Source organism: Balaenoptera musculus, chromosome 20 (genome assembly GCF_009873245.2).
Source record: "Balaenoptera musculus isolate JJ_BM4_2016_0621 chromosome 20, mBalMus1.pri.v3, whole genome shotgun sequence".
NCBI classification, from domain to species: domain Eukaryota; kingdom Metazoa; phylum Chordata; class Mammalia; order Artiodactyla; family Balaenopteridae; genus Balaenoptera; species Balaenoptera musculus.
In genome coordinates, this window is record NC_045804.1 from 51,273,216 (window position 1) to 51,294,812 (window position 21,597).

The window sequence follows — 21,597 nt, forward strand, 5'->3', positions numbered from 1 at the left end:
AGAGGAACCAGATCTCAGTGGCAATGCTAACAACTCCCACACCCAGAAGCTGGATTCCCAGGCTTTGCAAAATACCCACTTTTTTGTATCGGCCCCTTGAGTCTGGATATTCCTTCACCTCCTGATGGATAACACACTCTGGGAGGTGAAGGAATGTAGGGGCTGGCTAGGTGGTGGGTTGAGCTGGGAGGCTTCCTGTCTCCAGAGCAGGTGATCCAGGGACTCATTGCTGCTCCTTCTTTCTCTAATCCCCTGGTTCCCCACCCACCTACATACACACAGGAACAAAAACAAAAATGAAATGGGAGCCAAGTATATTGATTTTTATTGAACTTACTGGGCTCAAGGACAAAAAAGGTGGGGGATGATAGTGGGGATAGGAAAGAGCTGGTAAGAGACTCCACACACACACACACACGCACACACACACACACGCACACACAAGCCAGGGAGCCTGGCCCTGAAAACTACAGCTAGAGGTACAGGTAAGCTGGGCTCTAATTCTAACCCTCTCCCTAAAGATGCTGGGGTCAAAGTGGACCACATGACAGATCCAGGGCACACATCCTTCCTCGTCCAGTTTCCAGGCTCTTCTGAAGAAGGAAGTTGGATTGGGTTGGTCCTAGGATGGGAGGAAAGTGGAAACAAAGAGGCAAAGTAGGAGAAGGAGTTTTGGAATGGGGAGGACTGGTAAGGCGCCCTCAGAGTCCCAACCTGGGCCCAATGGGAGGAGGAAGAGTTTTCACAGAAGGTGGGAGTAGGCTAGGCTTTCACAGGAGCCTGCCCAAAGTAGGGCAAGGGGTGTTGGGGTTCCTTCCTTTTGAAGGGCCTGTTGTGCGTTTGACTTTAGCCAGCGACTTCTCACCCTGGACACCGCTGTACTGGCAGCTCAGGGCCCAGTTCATGTGATGCTAGAGCCACCGTGGGTGGAAAAGGTCCCCACGTGCAGAGAAAGTTCAGGCTGACCGAGAACAGGGAAGACGGAAGGGCCTTGAGGACCCTGGGAAGCTGGGCCTCCTCACGCTTGGGCTTTCCGGGTGGTAGGAGGAAGGGGTTAAATGGAGACGCTGTTCTCTATGAGGGGAGGGTCCAGGTAGATATAGGGCAGCTCCAGGCCCCGGTTCTGCTCCCGCTCCCGGATGTCTCGCGAGATCTGAGCCAGGCGGCTCTGGAAGATGGCGATGCTTCGGAGCGGCCTTTCTTCGGTGAAGTGCTCGTCCGGGTAGGTGCCCAGGGGCCGTTGGGAGAAAAATCAGGTGCAGGGTCAGGATGATGTTCAGGACAGGATGCAGAATAATGAAGGGCCACATTTGCCAGCAAATACAGTCAAAGTGGCTTCTAAAGGCGGGCGTGACCCAGCCACGGCTACTGTAAACGCAAACCCTTCAAACCTCCAAACCACCACTCCAGCGACCTGCGCAGAGCAGCCTGGACACCCGCAGACCACGGGTCCCTAAAAAGGTCCCTTCCTGTGCCTGGGCCACTGCTCTATGAACTAAATGCAACCACATTCAGAACACACCTGAAATCAACGTAAACACGCCCGAGCAAGTATGCCCAAGGCTACACCTGTTACCTCACAGTTTCACAGATGTAAACCCCTGAAGACAACCAGGTCTGAGGCATCTCCCAGTCAACCAGTATTGCCAGCATAATCAGCATCACCATACACTCGTGCTTTACAGTGTAGCCAATCACAGTCAAGAAACAGCGCAGTGAACTTCAGTCAGTGCCATCCTGTGGCAGAACAGAACTGGCCCTCTGGGCTTGACCACAGTGCACAAGCAGTTCACCGTCACGGTTCATGGGGCCAGTCTCCGAAGCAGCACACACTGCTCATACAATACAACTGTTGCCAACAATCCTGATGTTTAAAAAATTCTTTGTCTTGTTTTATTGCGCCAGTAAAGCCTCCCAAAACACTGTTAAATCACAGCCTTGTTTTCTTGTCCCTGACTTTAACGACCTCTATTGTTTCACCATAAGGACAATGTTTTCTGAAATATACTTTATCAAAACTCCATAAGGGAGTTTCATCTTTTTTAAGATTTTTTTTTTTTTTTTTGATGTGGACCATTTTCAAAGTCTCCATTGAATTTGGTACAATATTGCTTCTGCTTTATGCTTTTGGGGTTTGTTGGCGGCGAGGCATCCCCTACCAGGGATCGAACCCTCACCCCCTGCAGTGGAAGGCAAAGTCCTAACCACTGGACCACCAGGGAAGTCCTGGGAGTTTCATCTTATACTGAGTTTTTATTAGTAATGGCTGTTCTCATTTATCAAACGCTTTTTCAGCATATATTGAGATGATTATATGGTGTGTTTCTTTATTGATGTAAGGAAGTGTATTGTTAGGTTGCATAAGGTTGAACCAACCTTTCATTCCTAAATTAAACGAGATTTCATCATGATGTATTATTGTTTTACTATTTACTGTTGGCCACGGACTACTGATATATTTTTAAGATTGTTGTAGCTAAGTGGAATGAATTTGTAATTTTATTTTCTTAATTACAGCTGATGTTGCAGGGGCTTTACATGGACCATCACAACGGCACAACAATTCTATAAGACAGGTACTCTCATCATTCCCACTTTACAGATAAAGAAACTGAGGCTTAGAGAGCCCAATTACGTATCCAAGGTCACATAGGTGGGAAATGTGGATCTGGGACTAGAACCCTCTACCTGAGACTCACTTCTCTTCTTAAGAGCACTGCCTTTGCCAGGTGCTGGTATCAGGGTTCCCAGTAAAATGATTTGGGAAGCTTCTACTTTTTTCTACACTTTCAAGCAGTTTGAACGATTTAGGAATTATTTGTTCTTTGAAGGTTTAATAGAATGTCCCTTTACAAAGAGAGGGATCAGATCTTTTACAACCTTTTTCATTTATGTGTGGTTTTCACCTCTTCTGGTTTTTTTGTTTTGTTTTCTTAGGTTTTCTTTAAAAAATCACTTATTTCATCTAGGTTTCCAAATTTATTTGCATAAAACTAAGTATTTTCTTCTCCTTTTTAATTTTTTAAAAATTTTTTCAATCTTCTTGAATATGTGGCTATATGCCTTTTACATTCCTGATGTTGTACATTTATGGGTTTTTTTTTCTTGATTTGCATTGTCTCTGGTTTCTTTATTTTATCAGTCTTTTCAAAGAATCAGCTTTATGTCTTACTTACCAGATTGACATCTAATTTCCAAAACCATAGTGTCACTATTGATAAAGCAGAACACAGAAATATGATAGACTGGGTTCAAAGCCTACTTACTAGCTGTGACCTTGGGCAAACTGCTTGGTGCCTTTGAATCTCAGTTTTCTCCCCTGTAAAATGGAGCTGCCATTTATGGAACGCTATATGCCAGTCACTGTCTTAAGCATTTTAAATATAGATACTTATTTTGTATTTTAAAATAGTGTACACAAGATACCTGATTTAATGACTGAGGCATGATAGATCCTCAGAAAGTGATAGGTGCTATTATTATTGTTGTTGTTGTTGGAACTTTCTGGGTTGAACTTCCCACTGGCTTATGAGAAAGGGAACTCTCCACTCTCGTCGTCTTGTGTACTCTTCCCTCTGTACTGCGACATTGTGATTCATAATAAGAAATATATATTTGGTCTTCTTCCCGTTCCTAGCACAGAGCTCTTAAAACCCTTATAATTTCGTTAAGTGATAGAGTGTTAAAGGTGTCTTTTGTTATTCATAATAAGCCCTTTTCAACCCCACCGGAGCTTATGTTAATGAGGTGACTTCTGGAAAGCCCCTGGGGTGGCTGGTTGCCCGGAGAATCAACCCTGTGATTAGATGGTGAGAACTTTGTTTCACCCCTGCAACCTCAGGGGAGAGGAGAGGGACTGAAGGTTGAATTAATCCCCAATGGCCAATAATTTAATCAATCATGCCGAGGTAAGGCAGCCTCCCTAAAGATCCCTCACCGCACAAGTTTGGAGAGCTTCCAGGTTGCTGCACATGTGGAGGTGCTGGGAGGGTGGTGGACCCAGAGAGGGCAGGGGAGGTCCGCGCCCCTTCCCCAACACCTCACTCTATGGAGCTCCTCCATCGGGCTGTTCCTGAGTTGTATCCTTTTAGCATAAGCCAGTCATCTAGTAAGTAAACTGTTTGCCTGAGTTCTGTGAGCTGCTCTGGCAAATGATCAAAACTGAGGGGGTCATAGAAACCTCTTATAGCTGGTTGGTCAGAAGCTCAGGTGACAAGCTGGGCTTGCGATTGGCACCTGAAGGGGGGGAGGGGGGTGGAGCGGAGGAGCAGTCTTGTGGGACTGAGCCCTTGACCTGTGGGATCTGACGCTATCTCCAGGTGGACAGGGTCAGAACTGGGTTAAGTCACGGGACACCCAGCTGGTTTCGGAGAATTGCTTGGGGTGGGAACCACCCACACACGTTTTCTGGCTGGAAGAATCGAGTTGAGAGTATCGAGAGTACCCACAGAGTGTTCCGTGAGTAGACAAAAAAGCAGAGAGAGCTTTTCCTTTCTAACGACAGAAATGGGCGTCTTCAGATCCTTGGGACGTGGGACCACAGGGAAGCAGCCTCCAGGGACTCCCAGGCGATGGGATGATAAGTTAAAATTTGTTAGAGAGGTAAACTCTCTGTGCCAAATGGAGTCCAGCGGGAGAAATGAGGATATCACATAATGTCAGGAAGCTTGGGGACACGACCTGGAGGGCAGAGACGTGACCGATAACCCGGTGTGTAAACGGAGGTGATAGTAATTGGTGATTAAAGGGCTGCTCCCCTGGCCCAGCCTAACTCAGAGCCTCCTTGCCATCGTTCCTGCCTCCAGAATTGCCGCTGCCATCCATCCGCACAGCCACAGAAGCACCCTCGCTGAAACACAAATTTAGCCACGTCACCCCAGGCTTAAACGCTTCAATGGTTCCCCTCTGTCCTGTGAACAAATACTGCACCCACACTGAGCCGTTTATTCTCCTGCAAACCCACCGACAGACTCTCACCTTCACTTCGCTTCACTTGGTAGAGTCCTTCCCTCTGCCTAGAAACTAATCCTGCCCCTCTTTTGTCTGCCAAACCCCTCCCTGTCCCAGAGGTTTCATCTGAGATGTCACTTCCTCCAAGAAGCTGTCCCAGGTTCGCCCAGACTTGGTCAGGTTCCATGGGGCCCCATTCTCACCTCTGTCACTAGACTGTAAGCTTAGGACATCAAGGTTCATAACTGCCCACCAGTGTCTGGCACATTGCAGGTTCTCAGGAAGTCCGGATTGAATGGAGGAATTCATGAATAATTCCTACAAGATGGTGGTGCCCTTTTCCATTTTCCAGTGTGTCTCCTCAACTTGGCCACAGGATTCTTGAAGGCAGGACGTTCTCACCCAGCTTTATGAGCCTGGCGCCCAGCACTGTGTTGACACATGGGAGGGATCCAGCAAATGTGCGCTGGATATCTGGGTGAATGGATGAGTGGTTGATGGACGAGTAAGTGGTCGGATAGACAGACGGACGGATAGGTGGATAGATTAGTAAACTGGTGAATTAGATGGAAGTTGTGCCCCAGCCACTAAACTGGTATTTGCTTCAGTGTATGTCTTTGGGGACCAGCTGTCATTTCCTGAAGAAACTGAAGAACCCAAGGCAGCTCAGCAGTGGGCATAAATGCCAGCTGTCGGCTCCCAAACTCCCTGGGAGAGCTGCCACCACCTCCACTGCCCAGGCCCTGCAAACTCCCCCCACCCCCAGACACCCCCCCACACCTGGTCCTTGGGCTCTTGGCTGACCAACCAGAAGAGGAGAAGGTTGCTACAGGTGGTGTTCACTTCCGGGAGGGTGTCTAGGTGGCTCTTCAGGGTGGTCCCCTTGGTCTGCGGTGGGGGCTGCCTCATGGATGACGGGGCATTGGGCATCCAGGCCCCAAAGTCATGCTGTGGAGACCCCACCCCAGTGGAGTCGGTTGGCCAGAGAAAGAGGACCCTCTCCCTCCTCAACATCCCTGTTCCTGCACCTGCCACCCCAGATTTTGCAGTTGGGAAATAAGGGGGTCGGGGAGAGGGAGGAGAGGGAGGGGTATAAGGTTGAAAGTTCCAGAAGGGTGGCAGGAGCCTGGGTCACCCCTTGTCACTCCCCGCCCAATGTTCCAGGACTGGGTGGAGTGAGTCACCTAGGAGGGAGGAGGACCCAGAGTAGAGGTCGCCCGAGAAGTGGGTCTCGCGTTGGCCTCCCACACAGAGCAGGCTTCTACTCCACTTGGCCGTGGCCCATCCGAGACAGGAGCCCCTAAGTTCCACTCCCTCCACATCCCAACTCGAGCCACCGTTACAAGCTTGCACCCAGCTCCACTCCAGTCATCATCCAGCCCCAGCACTTCACTCCACCCAGCTGCCACTCCAACCCCGGCCCTATTCATAAACCCATCACAGCTCCGACCCTCCCACGCTCTCAACCCGAACTCTGGCCTCACGTCCATTGCTGGGCCTAACCTCGCGTGACCCAGTGCCCCCCAGGCCCGCCCTCCGCGGCCTCACCTGCCCACGGTTGACAGCGGCGTGCTGGGCGGAGCAGTTGAAGATGACTGCAGTGAGGAGCTTCACCAGCTCTCCCGGGTGCACAGCCTGCATGGGAAGCCTGCGTGTGGGAGGAAGGGAAGAGGGTGCAGGTGGAGGGGACCAGATTCCCCAGGGCTGGGGCTCACCGCAGGCAGAGAGTGAGCAGTGCGGACTCAACATGTGGCCACCACTGTCTTTAGACAAGGATTAGGGTTGGGCTGAGGTTAGGGATGGTCATCACCAAGGTGTGGTCTCTGAAGGGGGTACTCGGATGGGACCAGAAAACGCCCAGCCGGCAGAGCTCACAACCGAAGAGCCAGGTAGGTTCAACGTGACAGCCAAGCTGCCCCTCCCTGAACACCAAGGCACTTCTTTCTGCAGCCCATATTAGTACTTAATGACTTAATTCTCCCCGGTTCACCAAGATTTGTCTGAGCACTCAGGAGCAGATCCTCCACCGCTGGGTTTAGTGGCAGAGACAGATGGCCAGAGAGGGTGCTACTTATAAGCTCGCAGTGATAGAAGCAGAGGGAAGCTTTAAGGCCAGGGCTTGGCTCTTTGAGGAGAGGGCAGGCAGGGCAGGCTCGGCACTGGGGCTGGCGTGGTTAGGGGAGACTTTCCTGGAGGAAGAGAAGGGGCCTCCCTGGGTAGAAGAATGGGTGAGCTTTGAATGGAAAGAAGAAGACAGAGGAAGGCATTTTCAAGCTCAGCCCTTGGTCCTCTTTTCTCTGTACCTCAGTGGTCTCATTCAAGGCTGTGGCTTTAACCACCTCCCACTGGCTGAGGATTCCCAAGTTCACATCTCTACTCCTCCTGGCCCCTGAACTCTGGACTCAGCAGTGGGTGTCAGCTACTACCTGACACCTCTGCCTGAGTGTCTGTGAGGCATCTCAGACTTGACACCTGCCAAGCCTAATGCTTGACTCCCTATCCCGCACGCTCCCCAAACCCATCTCCCCCTCCCCCACCAGTGGTCCCACTTCGGTGCTCTCTGTCCAGTTGCTCCCGCCAAAATCCGTGCACTGGCTCCTCTCTTTATCTCATACCACACATGTCAGCAAATTCTTGCAGAAGCCAATCTCATCCCATCACCTCCAGTCTCCATACCACCCTGTCTCCATCATTTCGCTCCTGGATGAATCTTAACTGCTTCCGCCTTTGCCCCTGACAGCCTGTTCTTCACATGACAGCTGGAGTGAGTGATCCTTTAGAATCATAAATCCAATTATGTCACCCCTAGCTAAAACCCACTAAGGGCTTCCCACCTCACTTGCCTCGCCATGGCCCTACTTGATCTGGCTCTCATTCCTTCTCCAACTTTATTTCCTTCCCTACTTTTCTCCCTCTGACTCTACTCAGCCACACGGGTCTTCTGGTTCCTCAAACCCGCCAGCACACTCCCACCCCAGGGCCTTTGCACTGACTCCACCTCTGCCTGTACACTCTTGCCCCGGTTATCCACAGAACTAGCTCTCTCCCTTCCTTCACATCTCTGTCAAACATCACCTCCTCAGAGACTTCCCTGGTGGCGCAGTGGTTAAGAATCCGTCTGCCAATGCAGGGGACATGGGTTCTAGCCCTGGTTTGGGAAGATCCCACATGCCGCAGAACATCTAAGCCCATGCGCCACAACTACTGAGCCTGTGCTCTAGAGCCTGCGAGCCACAACTACTGAGCCCATGCCCCACAACTACTGAAGCCCGCACACCTAGAGCCCGTGCTCTCTGTAACTAGAGAAAGCCTGCGAGCAACAACAAAGAACCAACACAGCCAAAAATAAATAAATAAATTTATTTTTTAAAAAAATCACCTCCTCAGAGAGGCCTTACCTGACCACCTACCTGAAATAATCCCCCTACCTCGACCCACTATATCCCCTGATGCTCTTTTGTTCTTCCTAGTATTCATAACCACCTGACATACTTGCTAGTTTATTATCTGTATCTCCCCACGAGAATGTTAAGTTTCATGAAGGCCAGGATTTTTGTCTGTCATGTTCACTGCTGAACCCCAGCACCTGGAACAATACTTAATGTTAACAGTACTTAATAAATCTTACTGGTTGAATGAAGTGAAAGGGTGAGAGGACAGGAAGCCAGAGTGGGAAGGCACGGAGGCATAAACAATGTGAGGGAAAAGGAGGAGACTTAATTGGAGGTGAGGCTGCAGCAGTGTGCCAGGCGGGGTGGTTTCTGGGCACTGTTCCAGAGGATTACTGGGGTGGTGGCCCCAGTAATTGAATTGGCAGGCGAGCAGCGAGAGGCTGGGAGGGGTGGGACGGGTTGAGCGGCGGCAGCCACAACGCACGAGTAGTGAGAGGACTGGGACTAGGATGGTGACAGTAGAAGATGATGGGGACAGTAGGATTAGCCACCTGCTGGATTTAGGGACAGAGGAAGACATAGGGGAACATGAGTCAAGATGGCGCCAGGGTTTGGAGTCAGGATGACAGGAAAGAGGCTGATGCAACAGAGCGGACGGAGAGGCTTGGAGGAAGGACCAGGTGTCTGTCTGCCTCGGAGTGTGTGGGAATTTTCTGAATGTTCTGTTCATGGTGGATAGAATAAAAAAGCAAAGAAGCTAGACCGTCTACGGGAATTTTTCTGTAGCACATATCGTTTGTTTTTTCCCTTTGAAATATGGAAGCAAAAGGCATGCTGACTGAGGTTAATGAATGAATGTGTTTTACCTTAAAACATGAGTCTAGAATTAGTTTGTGCTAGTTGGAAGAGATGTTTGTCTATCTGAAGGATGTCCTGATGTATTAAATCAGAGACAAGTTGAATAAAGAAAGATCAGAGAACTGATCCCGCTCTGGGTCTTGAATAGGAAACAGATAACCCCAAAGAGAAAAATAGCTGTCCCTGGAGGAGAAGCAGTCAGGATCAGGACGCCCCTGATTAATAGCAGGTGTGCAAAGCACAGGGAGGGGCTGCCCTTTAAAAGATCCACAAGAGACCTGGCTGTCACCACCTTAACCCAGAAATCACACTTGGCATCGCTAATAGTGAGACAGCCTGACGTCACATGCCTCCCAATATGATGCAATGCGGAGAACACAGCATCACTGGAGAAATACTCTTGCCCAAAACATTTAACCTGTAGGTATTGCTTCCGATTGACAAAAAACACAGGGGGTAGAGGAATGACATCATGAGGAAGCAATTAGATAAATTTGGAAGGTGAGACATTCGGCAGAACAGCAAGTCCTAGCTTTTCAGTAGCCCTTGTGAGATGTCATGTGATTTCAAAAAGGGTGGAGGGGCCTGTCCTAAAGTGAGAGAGGCTTTAGAGTCAAAACAAATAAAGGTGTCATGTGGTCCTTGACTGGCTCCAGAATCAACAGGATCAGCTGAGGGAGAATGGGACAAGTGAGGAAATTTGAATATGGACGAGTAAGAGGGTGATGTTGGAGATTATTGTCAATTTTGTTAAACATGATGACAGCATTGTGGTTGTGTAGAAAAGCAGCGTCGTGTCATGGGTTTGTTTGGGTTTTTTTTTGAGATGCATATCAATTGGGTAAAATATGAAATGTGTGTAATTTACCTTAAAAGACTTCAGCAATAAGCAAAAGCAACAGCTTAATCAAATATGGCAAAATGTTAGGAACTGTGTCTAGGTGGTGGGTAAATGGGTGTTCATTACGTCATATCCTATACTTTTCTATATGTTCGAAATTTTGTTTAAAAAAAAAAAAAGCTGGGACTTCCCTGATGGTCCAGTGGTTAAGACTCCGTTCTTCCAATGCAGGGGGTGCAGGTTTAATCCCTGGTTGGGGAGCTAAGATCCCCGCAGGCTGCACAGAGTGGCCAAAAAAAACAAAAAACAAAAAAAAACTTTGGAGCCCATTACAGGTAGGGCTACACCAGCTGTTCATTCTATTTCCTGGTGACCTGAGACCACGCCTCCTTCCCGGGTCTCCCCCGATGGGAATTCCTCTGGGAGGCCACCAAAAGTGCTAAGTCAGCTAAAAGTCACATCCCTGCGGAGAGAAGACATCCCAGGCAGTGAGAGTCTTCCACCCTCCGGCCAGGGCTGGGATGGGGAGGCGGCAGAAGCCCTGAAAGAAGTGGGAGGTTCCGAAGGACACGTCCTCCCTGGAGCAAAGGGAAGACTTTAAGAAAGGGAGGACTAAGCAAAGGAGGCCTGAGAGGGGGCCACTGGTGTTGGTGGGTCTCAGAGGCCACTCTGGCAGTGTCAGAAGAGAGGGGAGAGTTAGGGGCCAGTGACAGGAGTAAATAAGGGGAATCAGGCAGCAGCGGCACCAAGCTACGCCATGAAGCCAAAAGTGAGAGAGGTTGGTGGCTGGAGGGGCCACCCGGCAGGACGGGCATAAGAGGGTATGAGAGAGGATTCCAGAGTCCTTAGTGCTTGCAGCTGGAGATGGCTCCTACCACGTGATGTGACTCAACCACAGACCTCAGCAAGTGGAGGTGAATGGGTGGTAAAGGTCAAGCAGGGAGCAGACACGCACCATGTAGTGGCTGAAAGCAAGGGCTTTGGAGATGTTGGGCGCTGGCTCTGGATCCCGCCTCTGCCACTTACTACCTGTGCAGCCTTCTGTGCCTGTTCCTTATCGTTTGATGGGGCTAACAACAGCATGTTCTTCCAAGGCTGGTCAATGAATAAGAACTGGGTCATGGTAGGGCCAAGGGGGACAGTGGGTTACTGGGAGTCTGTGGTTGGAGGATGGGGAGGGGATACCTGAGCTTTCCCGGCCCAGGAACGCCTGAGCAAAGATCTCTCCTACCCAGGCCTGCAGCTCCAAATCCTGCTGCACGGACGCATCACTGGGGTAATAGTAGCCCAGGATTTCTGAGACAAAACTGTAGGAAAGAGATGTCCCTGCTACGGCAGTGACCTTGGGCTCAGGCCTTGCCCGAAAACCAAGGCCCAGTGCTGCTCAGGCCAGGGAGAGCCAGCCGCCCAGAGTCCACTGAGAGTCCATGGGGGTTCAGTGGGGACCCCCAGATTCAGTTGGAACCCCAGTGCCCAGGCTTCCCTCAAGTCTCACCCCCACTCCAGAGAGGCCACCGAGGAGAGCCTGACATGCTGCGTCCCCTCGCCACTCAGCACCCAGGAGAAGGGAAGACCTGCCCACCTAAAGGCCCCAGCCCACACCTAGCTGTTGCTGCTGCCCTGACTCCTCTGGACGCCCCGTCCTTCCCCTTCCCCGTCCTCTGCTCATTCACACACAGCCCAGCCCCTCGTCAGCCCACGGCTACCTGCCATTTCATAAGGAACCCCAACCGCAACTCTCACCCTTGAGGTGCCCCACGCTGGGCCTGAGGACACCTGTAGCCCCCAGCATCAAGCGCCCCAGCCTGCATGAGCACACGGGTCCACCCCGCCCCTGGGCCAGATTGGCTGCAGGTCCCGGGCCCACACCTTTCAATGGCCACCCAGGTCTTCAGGCCGTCGTCTCGGTAATGGTAGTTGGGGATATCCAGGACGCCGCGGGCCCGCAGGCTGTCCGGAAGGCAGAAATTGGTGTAGGTAAAGTGGGCCAGACAGGTGCTCATGAGGTAGAGGAGGTCTTGCCTCCCGATGGACGGGACCTGAGGACAGAACACAGCTGGGCTCCCGGAGCGGCCCATCCCCCACCCCAGTGCCTGGGGATGAGATTGGTCTAGTGACTCAGCAGAGCGCATTTTTCAGTCAATCGAGCAGTCCAAGACTAAGGATCAAACACCCATGAGAGCACGACATGGGCTGCGCAGGCTGCGGCCTTACTACGCGCGTAGGCGGTAATCCTTAGGCACGTGGGAACTGGAAGAATAAACTGAAGGCCGGGCAGGCCGGGAGGGGAGCGCCGACGCAGGGTCAGCGGGCGGCTGTGCTCAGGCCAGGGTGCCTTGCCCAACTCTAGGAGCCTTTGGAACCCGAGCCCGAGGAGGTGGGCCCGGTGGGTGGGATCGAAGGGAGGGAGACAGGGTTTGTGGGCGGGGCAAGTAGGAGACTGGAGGAGAGGGGCGGGGCTCGTGGGGAGGCTGGCAGGCACTGGGGAATGGGATTGGAGGTACAACAGGGTTTGTAGGCGGGGCAAGGTGCCCTCGGGAAGGAGCCCCCTGGAAGGGGCGGGCGGGGAGCCGGGAGGCCGCACCTTGTCCACAAGGCCCTCTGGGTTGAGCAGCGTGGCCCGTGCGATGGTGTTCACCTGCAGCGTGTAGCGAGTGTGCAGAAGCAGGAGCTGCGAGCGGGTTGAGATCACAGGAGCCGAAGGTCAGGGGAGAAGGCCGCCCCGGCCCCGCTCCCTCTGGCCCCGCCCGGGGGTCACCCAGACCTTGTAGATGGGGTGGCAGAGCGGCAGCTGACGCAGAGTGGCCACGGTGAAGGCCTCGCACAGCAAATGCGTGCACAAAAAGTGCGTGTTGTTCTCGTGCACCAGGAACTCAGAGTTGCACACCCACGTCTTGGCCAGCAGCCAGTCCCAGTCGGAGTCAGTGGGCAGAAAAATGGGGCTGTCTGGCCCGGGGGTCTGGCTGAGCTGCGTCCAGGAGTAATAAGGGGGTAAGGCTCTAGACTGCTAGTGTGCCCCTTGAGGCCCCGCCCCCGAAGCCTCGCCGCCCCCCCCCACAACCCCCCAAAGCCCGGCCCCAGGTTCACCTGGATGGCCAAGGGCCCCAGCGCCCCCTGGGGGTTGAGCCACAACAGGCAGAGCGGGGAGGCCGCGTGCTGCGGATGGCTGTTTATGCAGCGGACGGGGACCTCTGCCAGGATCCAGTAGTCCGCTAGGAAGATGCGCCCCCTCAGGGGAAGTGGCACGGAGCCTTAGAGTGCCCTCCCCACCCGCGCTCTGCTTCCCTCTCCCTTCTCTGGCCACTCCCACTCCAGCCTGGGTCTCAGTAATTATTGGTGCCTGCACTATAGGCTAGTGTTGGGTACCCCACCCTTCCCAACATGTCCGGAATGAGGTCCAGCTGAGTCCTTCGTTGTGCAACCTCTCACCTGGCTTCCCAGCAGCTTGGACAAGCCAGCATCCTCTCCCCCTTTCCCCATTCCCCATTCCTGGTCCTTCCTATTCTCTCAAGTCAGATGACTTCAGTGTATCCAGTATCAGCAAAATCAACACACGAGGGGAACTCACCAGCCCCATCTCCAGCCTTCTGGAGGATGCCTGAGGGCTTGACTGCCCCCAGAGAGACTGGGCTGTCATCTTCTCCCACACCCTCGGAGCTTCTAGTTCTCAAGGATCATTCTTGCTCTGTCTAGTGGTGCTGCCTTTGGCCTGTCCTAAAACAGCCTTCTTTGGGCCTCAGCACCTGGGATCTTGGAGGCCCCAGAACAGGGACAGGGCCTCCTCCTCCAAGCTGTCATGCTCATTCATACCACTTCACCAGGCCCCATCTCATGCCTCAGGCCTGAGCCCCATCTGGCTCTCATCCATAGCTGCTCTATTTAAAGGTGCAGGGCTGGGGGATGAGGCCTGCAGGCTGGATGCAGTCATCCTACCCTTACCCTCCGTACCCGTCCCTTCTCCCTAATGACGACTCACCCACCTCCAGCTCTGTCTGCAGGCAGGTGCCTGGTCCCAGCGAGGGGGCCGCCATGTCATTGGTGACAGGCAGCTTGCTGGGCAAGCTGGAGAGGCAGTGGAGCATGACAGGATTGACACCGTTCAGGTACTGATATCCGAAGAAGTGGTCTTCACACCAGTGCTCAGTGACGTACTCTAGGGGACAAGAGAGGGGGGCCAGTTGGGCTGGAAACCACTTCACTAGATCATGCTCAACCCAGCCCTTTGCTCGTCACCATGGTTTAGCCTTTCCTTCCAGCAATCCTATGAGAGTAGGTATAATTATATCTTCAGTTTAACACTGGACACCGAAATTCGAAGAGGTAGAGTGACTTGCTCAGTTGGGTGGCAGAGCAGGGATTTGAACCAAAGTCTGGCCCCAAAGCCCAGAACTCTTTGTGGCAGGGGTAGGGGAAGAGAGGCAAGTGCATCTGATCAGGGTCAGGACTCCCTAAGTGACCCTTGACCCTCTCTATCCCCACTCACCTATTCTTGTCCCCTCCCAGAGGGAGGAGAGATTGGTTCCGGAGGGGAATCCGGGAGATTGCCACCAGTGAAACCAGGAGCCCCTCCCTCTGGGATCCAGCAGTCCCCCTGAGAGGGCTAGAAGAGGGCCTTTTCCCAGGATGGGGCGGAGGGGTCTGAGTATGGGGTGGGGTGGAGGACGGACATCTCTGCCTGGCTCTGCACACCTGAGGTGAAGGTCTTGTGGCAACACATGATATTCCGGATGTCATCCAGCTTCTTCCAGGAGCCCTTGCGGTCCAGCAGCCCTCGAAGCTTCATGCCCAAGGACCTGTGGGAGGGGAAGTGGGGGTGGGCAGGGGGCTAGGGGCTGCCAACGGCACTGTGCCCCCAGCCTAGAGGCCTGGAGGGATCTGACGAGGCCAGTGCCCAGAGAAGAGGTACCTAACAGTCCACATGGGATAAAAGTCTAGAGGCTACTTGAGGCTTTGTAGGGGTGACTCCACATGTGTGTGCAAAGGTGGCGCGCAGGGTGCAGACAAGTCTCCTCGTTGGTGTTTCGTCCTGCTTTCTCCAAGCTCTCAGCTTGTCACAGACCTTCCCTGGCTCCCCTCCGCCCACACGACAAAGCCCCAACCGCTAAGGCTGCCTAGGAAGCTCCCCACCAGCTGATTTCTACAACCTTGCTAGCTTTTTCTCCCACCCTGTGCACTAACCAAGCCAGTCACAGCTCTCTTGCTAAACATAGCCAGAGATGTACTTTGTACGCTGAACCGGTAAAAGTGGGCTTGCTAACCTGCGGGCCGTGCACTTTTCACTTTGTGGATGTCGGTACTGTTTGAATTTTTTTACAATGAGCATGTATTATTATTATTATTATTTTTTTTTTGGACCCTCCCCTTGGTCGTAGGCCTTGCCCCACTCCCTCCCTGGGAGGTAGGATGCTGGTGGAGAAAGAATGTAACAAACTTCCGCCCTTTCCTGAGGCATTTAAACGAGCATGTATTATTTTATAATCAGAAAAAAATGCTTGAAATGAAGTCAGCTTTCTCCCCTGTGCAGGGCTTTGCTCAAGCTGTGCCTCTCCTAGAAAACCTCCTACATCTCCACCTAGTATCAAACCTATCTGTTCTTCTGTGTGCATCTTAGATGCGAAGTCCTTCATGAAGCATGGCCTGGTGGCCCCCCAAACACACGCCTGTGTGTATCTTTCACAAAATACCCATGACTTCCTTCGTTACATCGTAAACCCTTAAGTACATCACTCCCTTTATTATCCTACAGTGTACTCAAATCAACTCCTAGTATACTATGGGCTCCTTAGGGCCAGGACTGGGCTGTGTATGCCTGACATACCCAGTTCGTAATAATCGCTCACTAGCTAGGCCAAGTCAAATGGAAGGGACTGGAACATAGGACAGGAGGGTTATGGCAGTTGGTCAGTAAGGTAGGCTGTGGAAGGATGCTGGTGTGCCATGAAGAGTGTGGGCACCTGGAGAGGGCGCGGGGGCCTTAGTACCTGACAAGCCCAGGGACAGCTTCCTACGTGGTGCCCACTAAGCCGCTCACTCCTCCTTCCATGGGTTTTTGCTGAGCGTCTGCCCACTCAGGACCCAGGGGATGGGAAAAACTGGATGGGAGCTTGGTCATTAAAGCAGAGGCTGAGGAGGCAAGAGAGAAGAAAGAACAGGCCTTCCTTTTCCCAGGCCTGCCACACATGTCCTTCAGGACACCCTGCAGTCACCTCGCACTAAAGCCCAGTGACTCCCTCCCCTCTGTAAATGACCAGATGGCTGCCAAATGCCAGCTCCTCTTCCCATTGGCCCTTCTCTGAGCCTCACACAGGCTGTCCACGTGGTCTCCTGGGCCCTCCCTTGCCTAGACCCGCATATCCATCCGGGGACCAACTCAGGTGACTCTACCTTCCAGGATGCTCCCCTGGTCCCTTAGCCCTGCCAGGGCCTCTCAGCGGGTCCTTGTCCTGAAGCCTGAGCCCCCTGTGTCTGCCTGTGCACCCCAATCCACTGTGGACACACTCAAGCTCCGTACTCCGCCTCACCTCTGCATCCCCTCCCCCTAGTGCTTCTCCAGAAGAACCGTTCTGGCACCAAAGCCCAGAACACGAGGATCCGGCTCCTTGCCCTGGCCTCCTCTGGGCCTCCTAATGCAGCCCCTGCGCAGATGGCCGAGCCCTGCACTCCTCCTGCCATACTGACCTGGGTCTGCCCAGGACCCACCCACTCTCCCCTCACTGATCCTCTCCCCCACCCGCCCAAAGCTTCAGTCCCACCTGTCTCCCCAGCAGCCACCTCCTGAGCCCCGCTGACCTGCCTCCTCTAGACACTAGATGTCAACTGTACCCCCTCCAGCCACATCACACTCACAACCTCAGACTTGAGCTGCTTGTGACCCCTCCGATTGCTGATTAACTGTGCTGCACGTCTCCCGAGGGAGACTGTGAGTTCCTCCTGGCCAAAACTATATCCTAATACTACTCAGTAACCTCTATTGAGAGATTATTTTGTGCTGGATGTTAGCTCATTAAAGTCTCCCCCACACCTATGAGGTAGATAGGAATATTATTTTCATTTTACAAATGAGAAAACGGTTTAGAGGCTAAGTGAAAATCAAGGTCATAAAGCTAGAAAGTTTTGGTCTGGAAATTGAACCTGAGGTGGCCTGACCACCTCCTTAAATCTTAAGAGCTGGGCCTCTCTGGTCCTACTCAACGTGGTCCCACCAACAGTGCCTGGGACCGTGCTCTGCTCTGAGTAGGTGCTCAATTAATTCTATTGATTTGAGGAATGGAAAGAAAAGGGATAATTAAGAGCAAAGAGGTGGTGATGGGGAGCTAGAGAATGGAGTTGCTTAAAGAGAGAGCAGAGACGGGGTGGTGGGACAGGGAGAGGGGAGACTGGGGACGGGGAGAGGGGAGACTGGGGACGGGGAGAGGGGAGACTGGGGACGGGGAGAGGGGAGACTGGGGACGGGGAGAGGGGAGACTGGGGCAGAGACATGGATGTGCATCAAAGGGACAGAGGCTGAAGGGAGAGCGAGCAGGAGTGCAGAGAGGGCAGTGGCCTCACGCAGGGATGGCATTGAAGAGCAGCGAGGTCGTCTTGGTGGCCGAGTAGCGAATATTGGGTTCCGTGGGCAGCAAGGACGGGATGTCAGTTTTCATGGGAAAGCCGGGCAAGTACCTGTTTCCCCTGCTGGGGAGTGGAGGGAGCAGAAGGGCAGAAACCAGTCGGAGGGGCCTGCAGCCCACTCCTCTGAATCCCTCTCCTCCTCCCCCAGAATCCCCAGGCCTCCCCTCACTCCAGGCTCCTCCCCTGCCCTCTCCCCTCCTCTCTGCCAGACCCCAGGGGCCATCCCCACCCAGTCTGCTCCAGACACTTGAATTAAACTGCATTTGTCACAGATCCTGCTTTCCAGGCTGCCCACCCAGTCCTCACAACAGACCCTTCACTTCACGCCCCTCCAGCTTCTTCCCCAAATCTCAGTTCACCCTCACCTGTCGCCCTGGTCTGCACCAGGCACCGTCTTGATCAAAGCAAATTTCTTATCTGACTCCACCTCCTCAAAGCTGCTGACGGGGGCGTAGACTTTCCAGCTTCCAGGGGAAAGAGGTCAGAGGTGGCAAGTGAAGCTTAGGGTAAACAGGAACCTTAGCTTTCAAAGACATGACTTTAAAACTCCCAGAAACCACCCATTTTCTGGGTAGGTGACAAAGTTTTTTTTTTTTCCTGAAGGCACTAAGCTTCAGATCAGGGTAGCATTTGAGGATGACATGAACGTCCACACTGGTTTAGAGTTGGGTTTGTGTTGAGATCAAGATCATGGCTGGTTTGGGGGTGAGGCTGAGGATGGGCTGAAGTTGGTCAATCCTAGGGTCATGTCTGGTATCTGGGTCACATCAAGGACAGCTGGGGTTGAGTGCGGGTTCATTGATGTTGTCGGGACAATTGTCGGTACTGGCATTTTGGGTCTGGACTCAGAGTCAATATTAGATTAAGATTAGGTTTAAATGAGGGTCGTGATCAGAGCTGGGCCCCCAAAGTTGGAATTGAGTTTAGAGTTAGTACCAGTCTGATTAAGGATGAGGTCGGATTAAGAGAGCAAAGAAGTCAAATTAGGCCACCCTCACCGGTAGCATTCCTGTCGGGCCTGGAGTTCCCATTTCCTGTGATCCAAAAGGAGGGGAAGGGAGTCCTGACAAATAGTTCTTGCTGTGAGGAATGAAAATTACTCATTGGTAAGTCTCTTGTCAAATAACACCTCCTCCAGCATGCCTTTCCTGAACCCCCCAACCCTTGAACCCGATCCCTCAGTGACACAGATGTCCCACATTCTTTGTGCATTCATCAGTAGAAGGGATTCAGGACAACCTCACCCCCAAATTATAACAATCTTCCTAATTGTTTGCATGTTTGACTCCTTGGGGGCAGAAGTCACGTCGTATTCATTTTTTGTATTCCCAGCATCCAGCATGGTGCCTGGCACCGTGCATATAATATGCACTTGACAAAGGACTGATGAACGAACATATTTTGTGAAGTGATGGGTGGATGTGCTGTGATGACAGATGGGGGTTCGGAGTGAAGTCTGTGAGTAACTCACAGTATTAGCAAGGGTGATGTTCACTCGCTTCACCTTGACCTAGAACATCATCTCTCATGCCCAAGACTCATCTCCACGCTCGGACTCGCCTTAGTCTTGCCTCTGCAGATGAGAGAGCTGCTCAGGAGATATGGGGGTCCAGGGGCTGAAGGAGCTTCAGCCCAGCAACCTTGAAACGTCCCACAAATTCAAGAAAGAATCTGAACAGCCCCTCACAGGGACTTCATCCATACCAGAAAAGCCAGTGGTAGTGGCCAGGGCCTCTCCAGCTAAATTCTCTAAACGTTCAGGGCTTCTTCCCCTGTTGAAATTCAGTAACTCAGCTTGCAGGTTAATTCCTCTCAGAGGAATTGGCTCTGGGGAAGGGCAGAGGGTGTCAGTGGTGAGCACACATATCTGTGTGTTTGTGTGTGTGTCTCTGAGTGGTGTGAGTGTATGTAAGTGTGTGTGCCTAGTCTCTGTGTGTCTGGGGGGGGTGGTAAATACTGCCCAGAAAGCCCCTGCATTTCAGGGCGTTAGAGGCTTATATTTTCAGAAAGCACCTACGTGGGAGCCCTGAGTTCCAGTCACCCTAATTCCAGCCCTATTCCCTACACCCTGGGCTCTTGTGAGAGCTCCCCCCTGATCCCAGCAGATGTCTTCTGCAGCCCAGGCCGGCCCCTGCCTCTGGCCCACCTGTTCCTGGTCGAAGCTCTATGGTGCAGTAGCCCTCAATCCACTGATAGCAGGGAAAGTGGCAAAGAGTACCACCGCGGGTAGTGACACAGATACGGCTGCAGTACCAGGAGTCCTTGGGGAAGAAAGCGTAGAGCTCCTTGTGGAGCCGCAGCAGCAAGAGCTCCCCCAGCTCCTCTGAGCAGCGTACCTTGTACTTCTGCACCTGGGGGGCAAGAGAGCAAGCAGTTGAGAGGCAAGGAACTGCCAGCGTCATCCTTGCACCTTGAAAAGTGCGTCTGCACCGACACCTAGCCTGACATATAAACCCGAGCTGACCGTAACCCATGTGGTGCCTTTGCATGAATTAGAAAAGGGCATCCTTCATCCCGGCAGTAGCAGCCACGGCGCTGCAGGAGCCCTGTGTGAGCAGAGTGGATTCGGGATCTCCCTAGCCTCCTTGGAGCCCTCACCTTATGTAGGCCACCAGCAAACAATCCTGGGGCCTGGCAGAGGCAGGTGGACCCCTTCCAGAGAAAAGGAAACCCAGGCTCAAAGAGGGCAAGCTCCTTCCCCAAAGCCCACCTTCAGTTATTGGAGGAGGAGCTAGGAAGCCAATGGAATTCTCCGGAGCCCCTGCCCAGGGCTCCTTCTCCACAGCCCTGCCTGGATAGGGTTTATCATCCCCAGAAAAGACAGGGACCAGAATAGGGGTAGTGACGAGGTCAGGACCGGCATCCTGAGTTCTGCAGGATTTGATGAGCTCTGGAGGAAAGACCCTCCCCTCCTTCAGGGTCCCCTGTCCGCCCTGCCCCTCGGGGTGGCTCCTCCCTCTCTCCTCCACTCACCGATCCAGGGGCGAAGTCCCTGCCCACGCGATCCAGCCGCCGCCTGGGGCTCTCACCACATGTGCCCACCAGTGTGACAAAAATGCTGTCCAGTGTGCCGGCCATCAGGTAGGGACCAGTGCCCACACACACGCGGTACACGGCCATGATGGGAGGGAAGGAAGGATGCCCCCGGCAGCCGGCCTGGAGGAGGTGAGCCGCAGGCCAGGCAGGGCTGGGCTGCTGGGCTGCTGAGCCGCTGTGTCAGGGCCTGGGGGTCAGGATAGGCCTTTGAGGAAAAGTCCAGCTCTCTCTGGGATGCTCTAGGGCTCACTCGCTGGCTCGCTCTCTCCAGAAGCTCTCTGTTGTTGCTAGCTGAGGGCTCCCTCTTCCCGCCCATAGCCTTTCGCCGCAATAGTTGTTTGTTTGCATCTGGCACAGCCGGTCCCTCTGACTGGCAGGACCGGGTTCACCCAGATGATTATCAGGAGCCCGGGTCCCATTGGGAAGGGAGGGACCAGATGCCGAGAGGGAGACAGGGATTCGGTGACACCTGTATGACTGGGACACTGATCTGCTCCTGGTCAGGGGCCGACTGATGCCCTGGGGCCCTTGTCCGCCCACTCCCCAACTTCCCCCAAGACTCTTTCATCCTCTCTCTCAGCCAGAACTGGCCACAGGGCACCCGCATTCCTACTTGTGAATCATCCATGTGAATCACTGTACACAAGTGAGCCGTAAATCACACGTGACTACAGCCACACGCGAGTCGGACACGCATCTCTGCACACTGCATAGGGGTCAGAAACAGCCCTCCTGTCACCTCCTAAACTCGGCACCACCACCCCCAAGCCCGGCCCTCTGTGTCCCCGGTCTTTGGCATGCCCGATCTCAGTCTCTCGCTTGGAATAGGGCCGGTCTGGGGACCGAAGTGGTCTCCGGGCGCACAGCATCTGAAGGCCCCATGTGGCCTTCTTTCCGCTCCGGGCCGCC

The 21,597-nt window shown here is 53.2% G+C and overlaps 1 protein-coding gene across 1 annotated transcript; it reads right to left on the reverse strand.

Annotated features, from left to right (window-relative positions):
• Positions 1-439: 439 nt before the first annotated feature.
• On the reverse strand, positions 440-20,787 carry LOC118886084 (hydroperoxide isomerase ALOXE3-like). The gene is given in 17 exon segments (XM_036835268.1): positions 440-1,244; positions 5,735-5,898; positions 6,499-6,578; positions 6,581-6,598; positions 11,227-11,348; positions 11,911-12,080; positions 12,626-12,712; positions 12,806-13,009; positions 13,129-13,270; positions 13,464-13,465; positions 14,022-14,194; positions 14,731-14,834; positions 17,590-17,715; positions 18,018-18,116; positions 18,651-18,732; positions 19,799-20,003; positions 20,626-20,787. Coding segments are annotated over 17 exon segments (2,115 nt in total). The 5' UTR covers positions 20,773-20,787; the 3' UTR covers positions 440-1,054.
• Between the last annotated feature and the right edge of the window lie 810 nt (positions 20,788-21,597).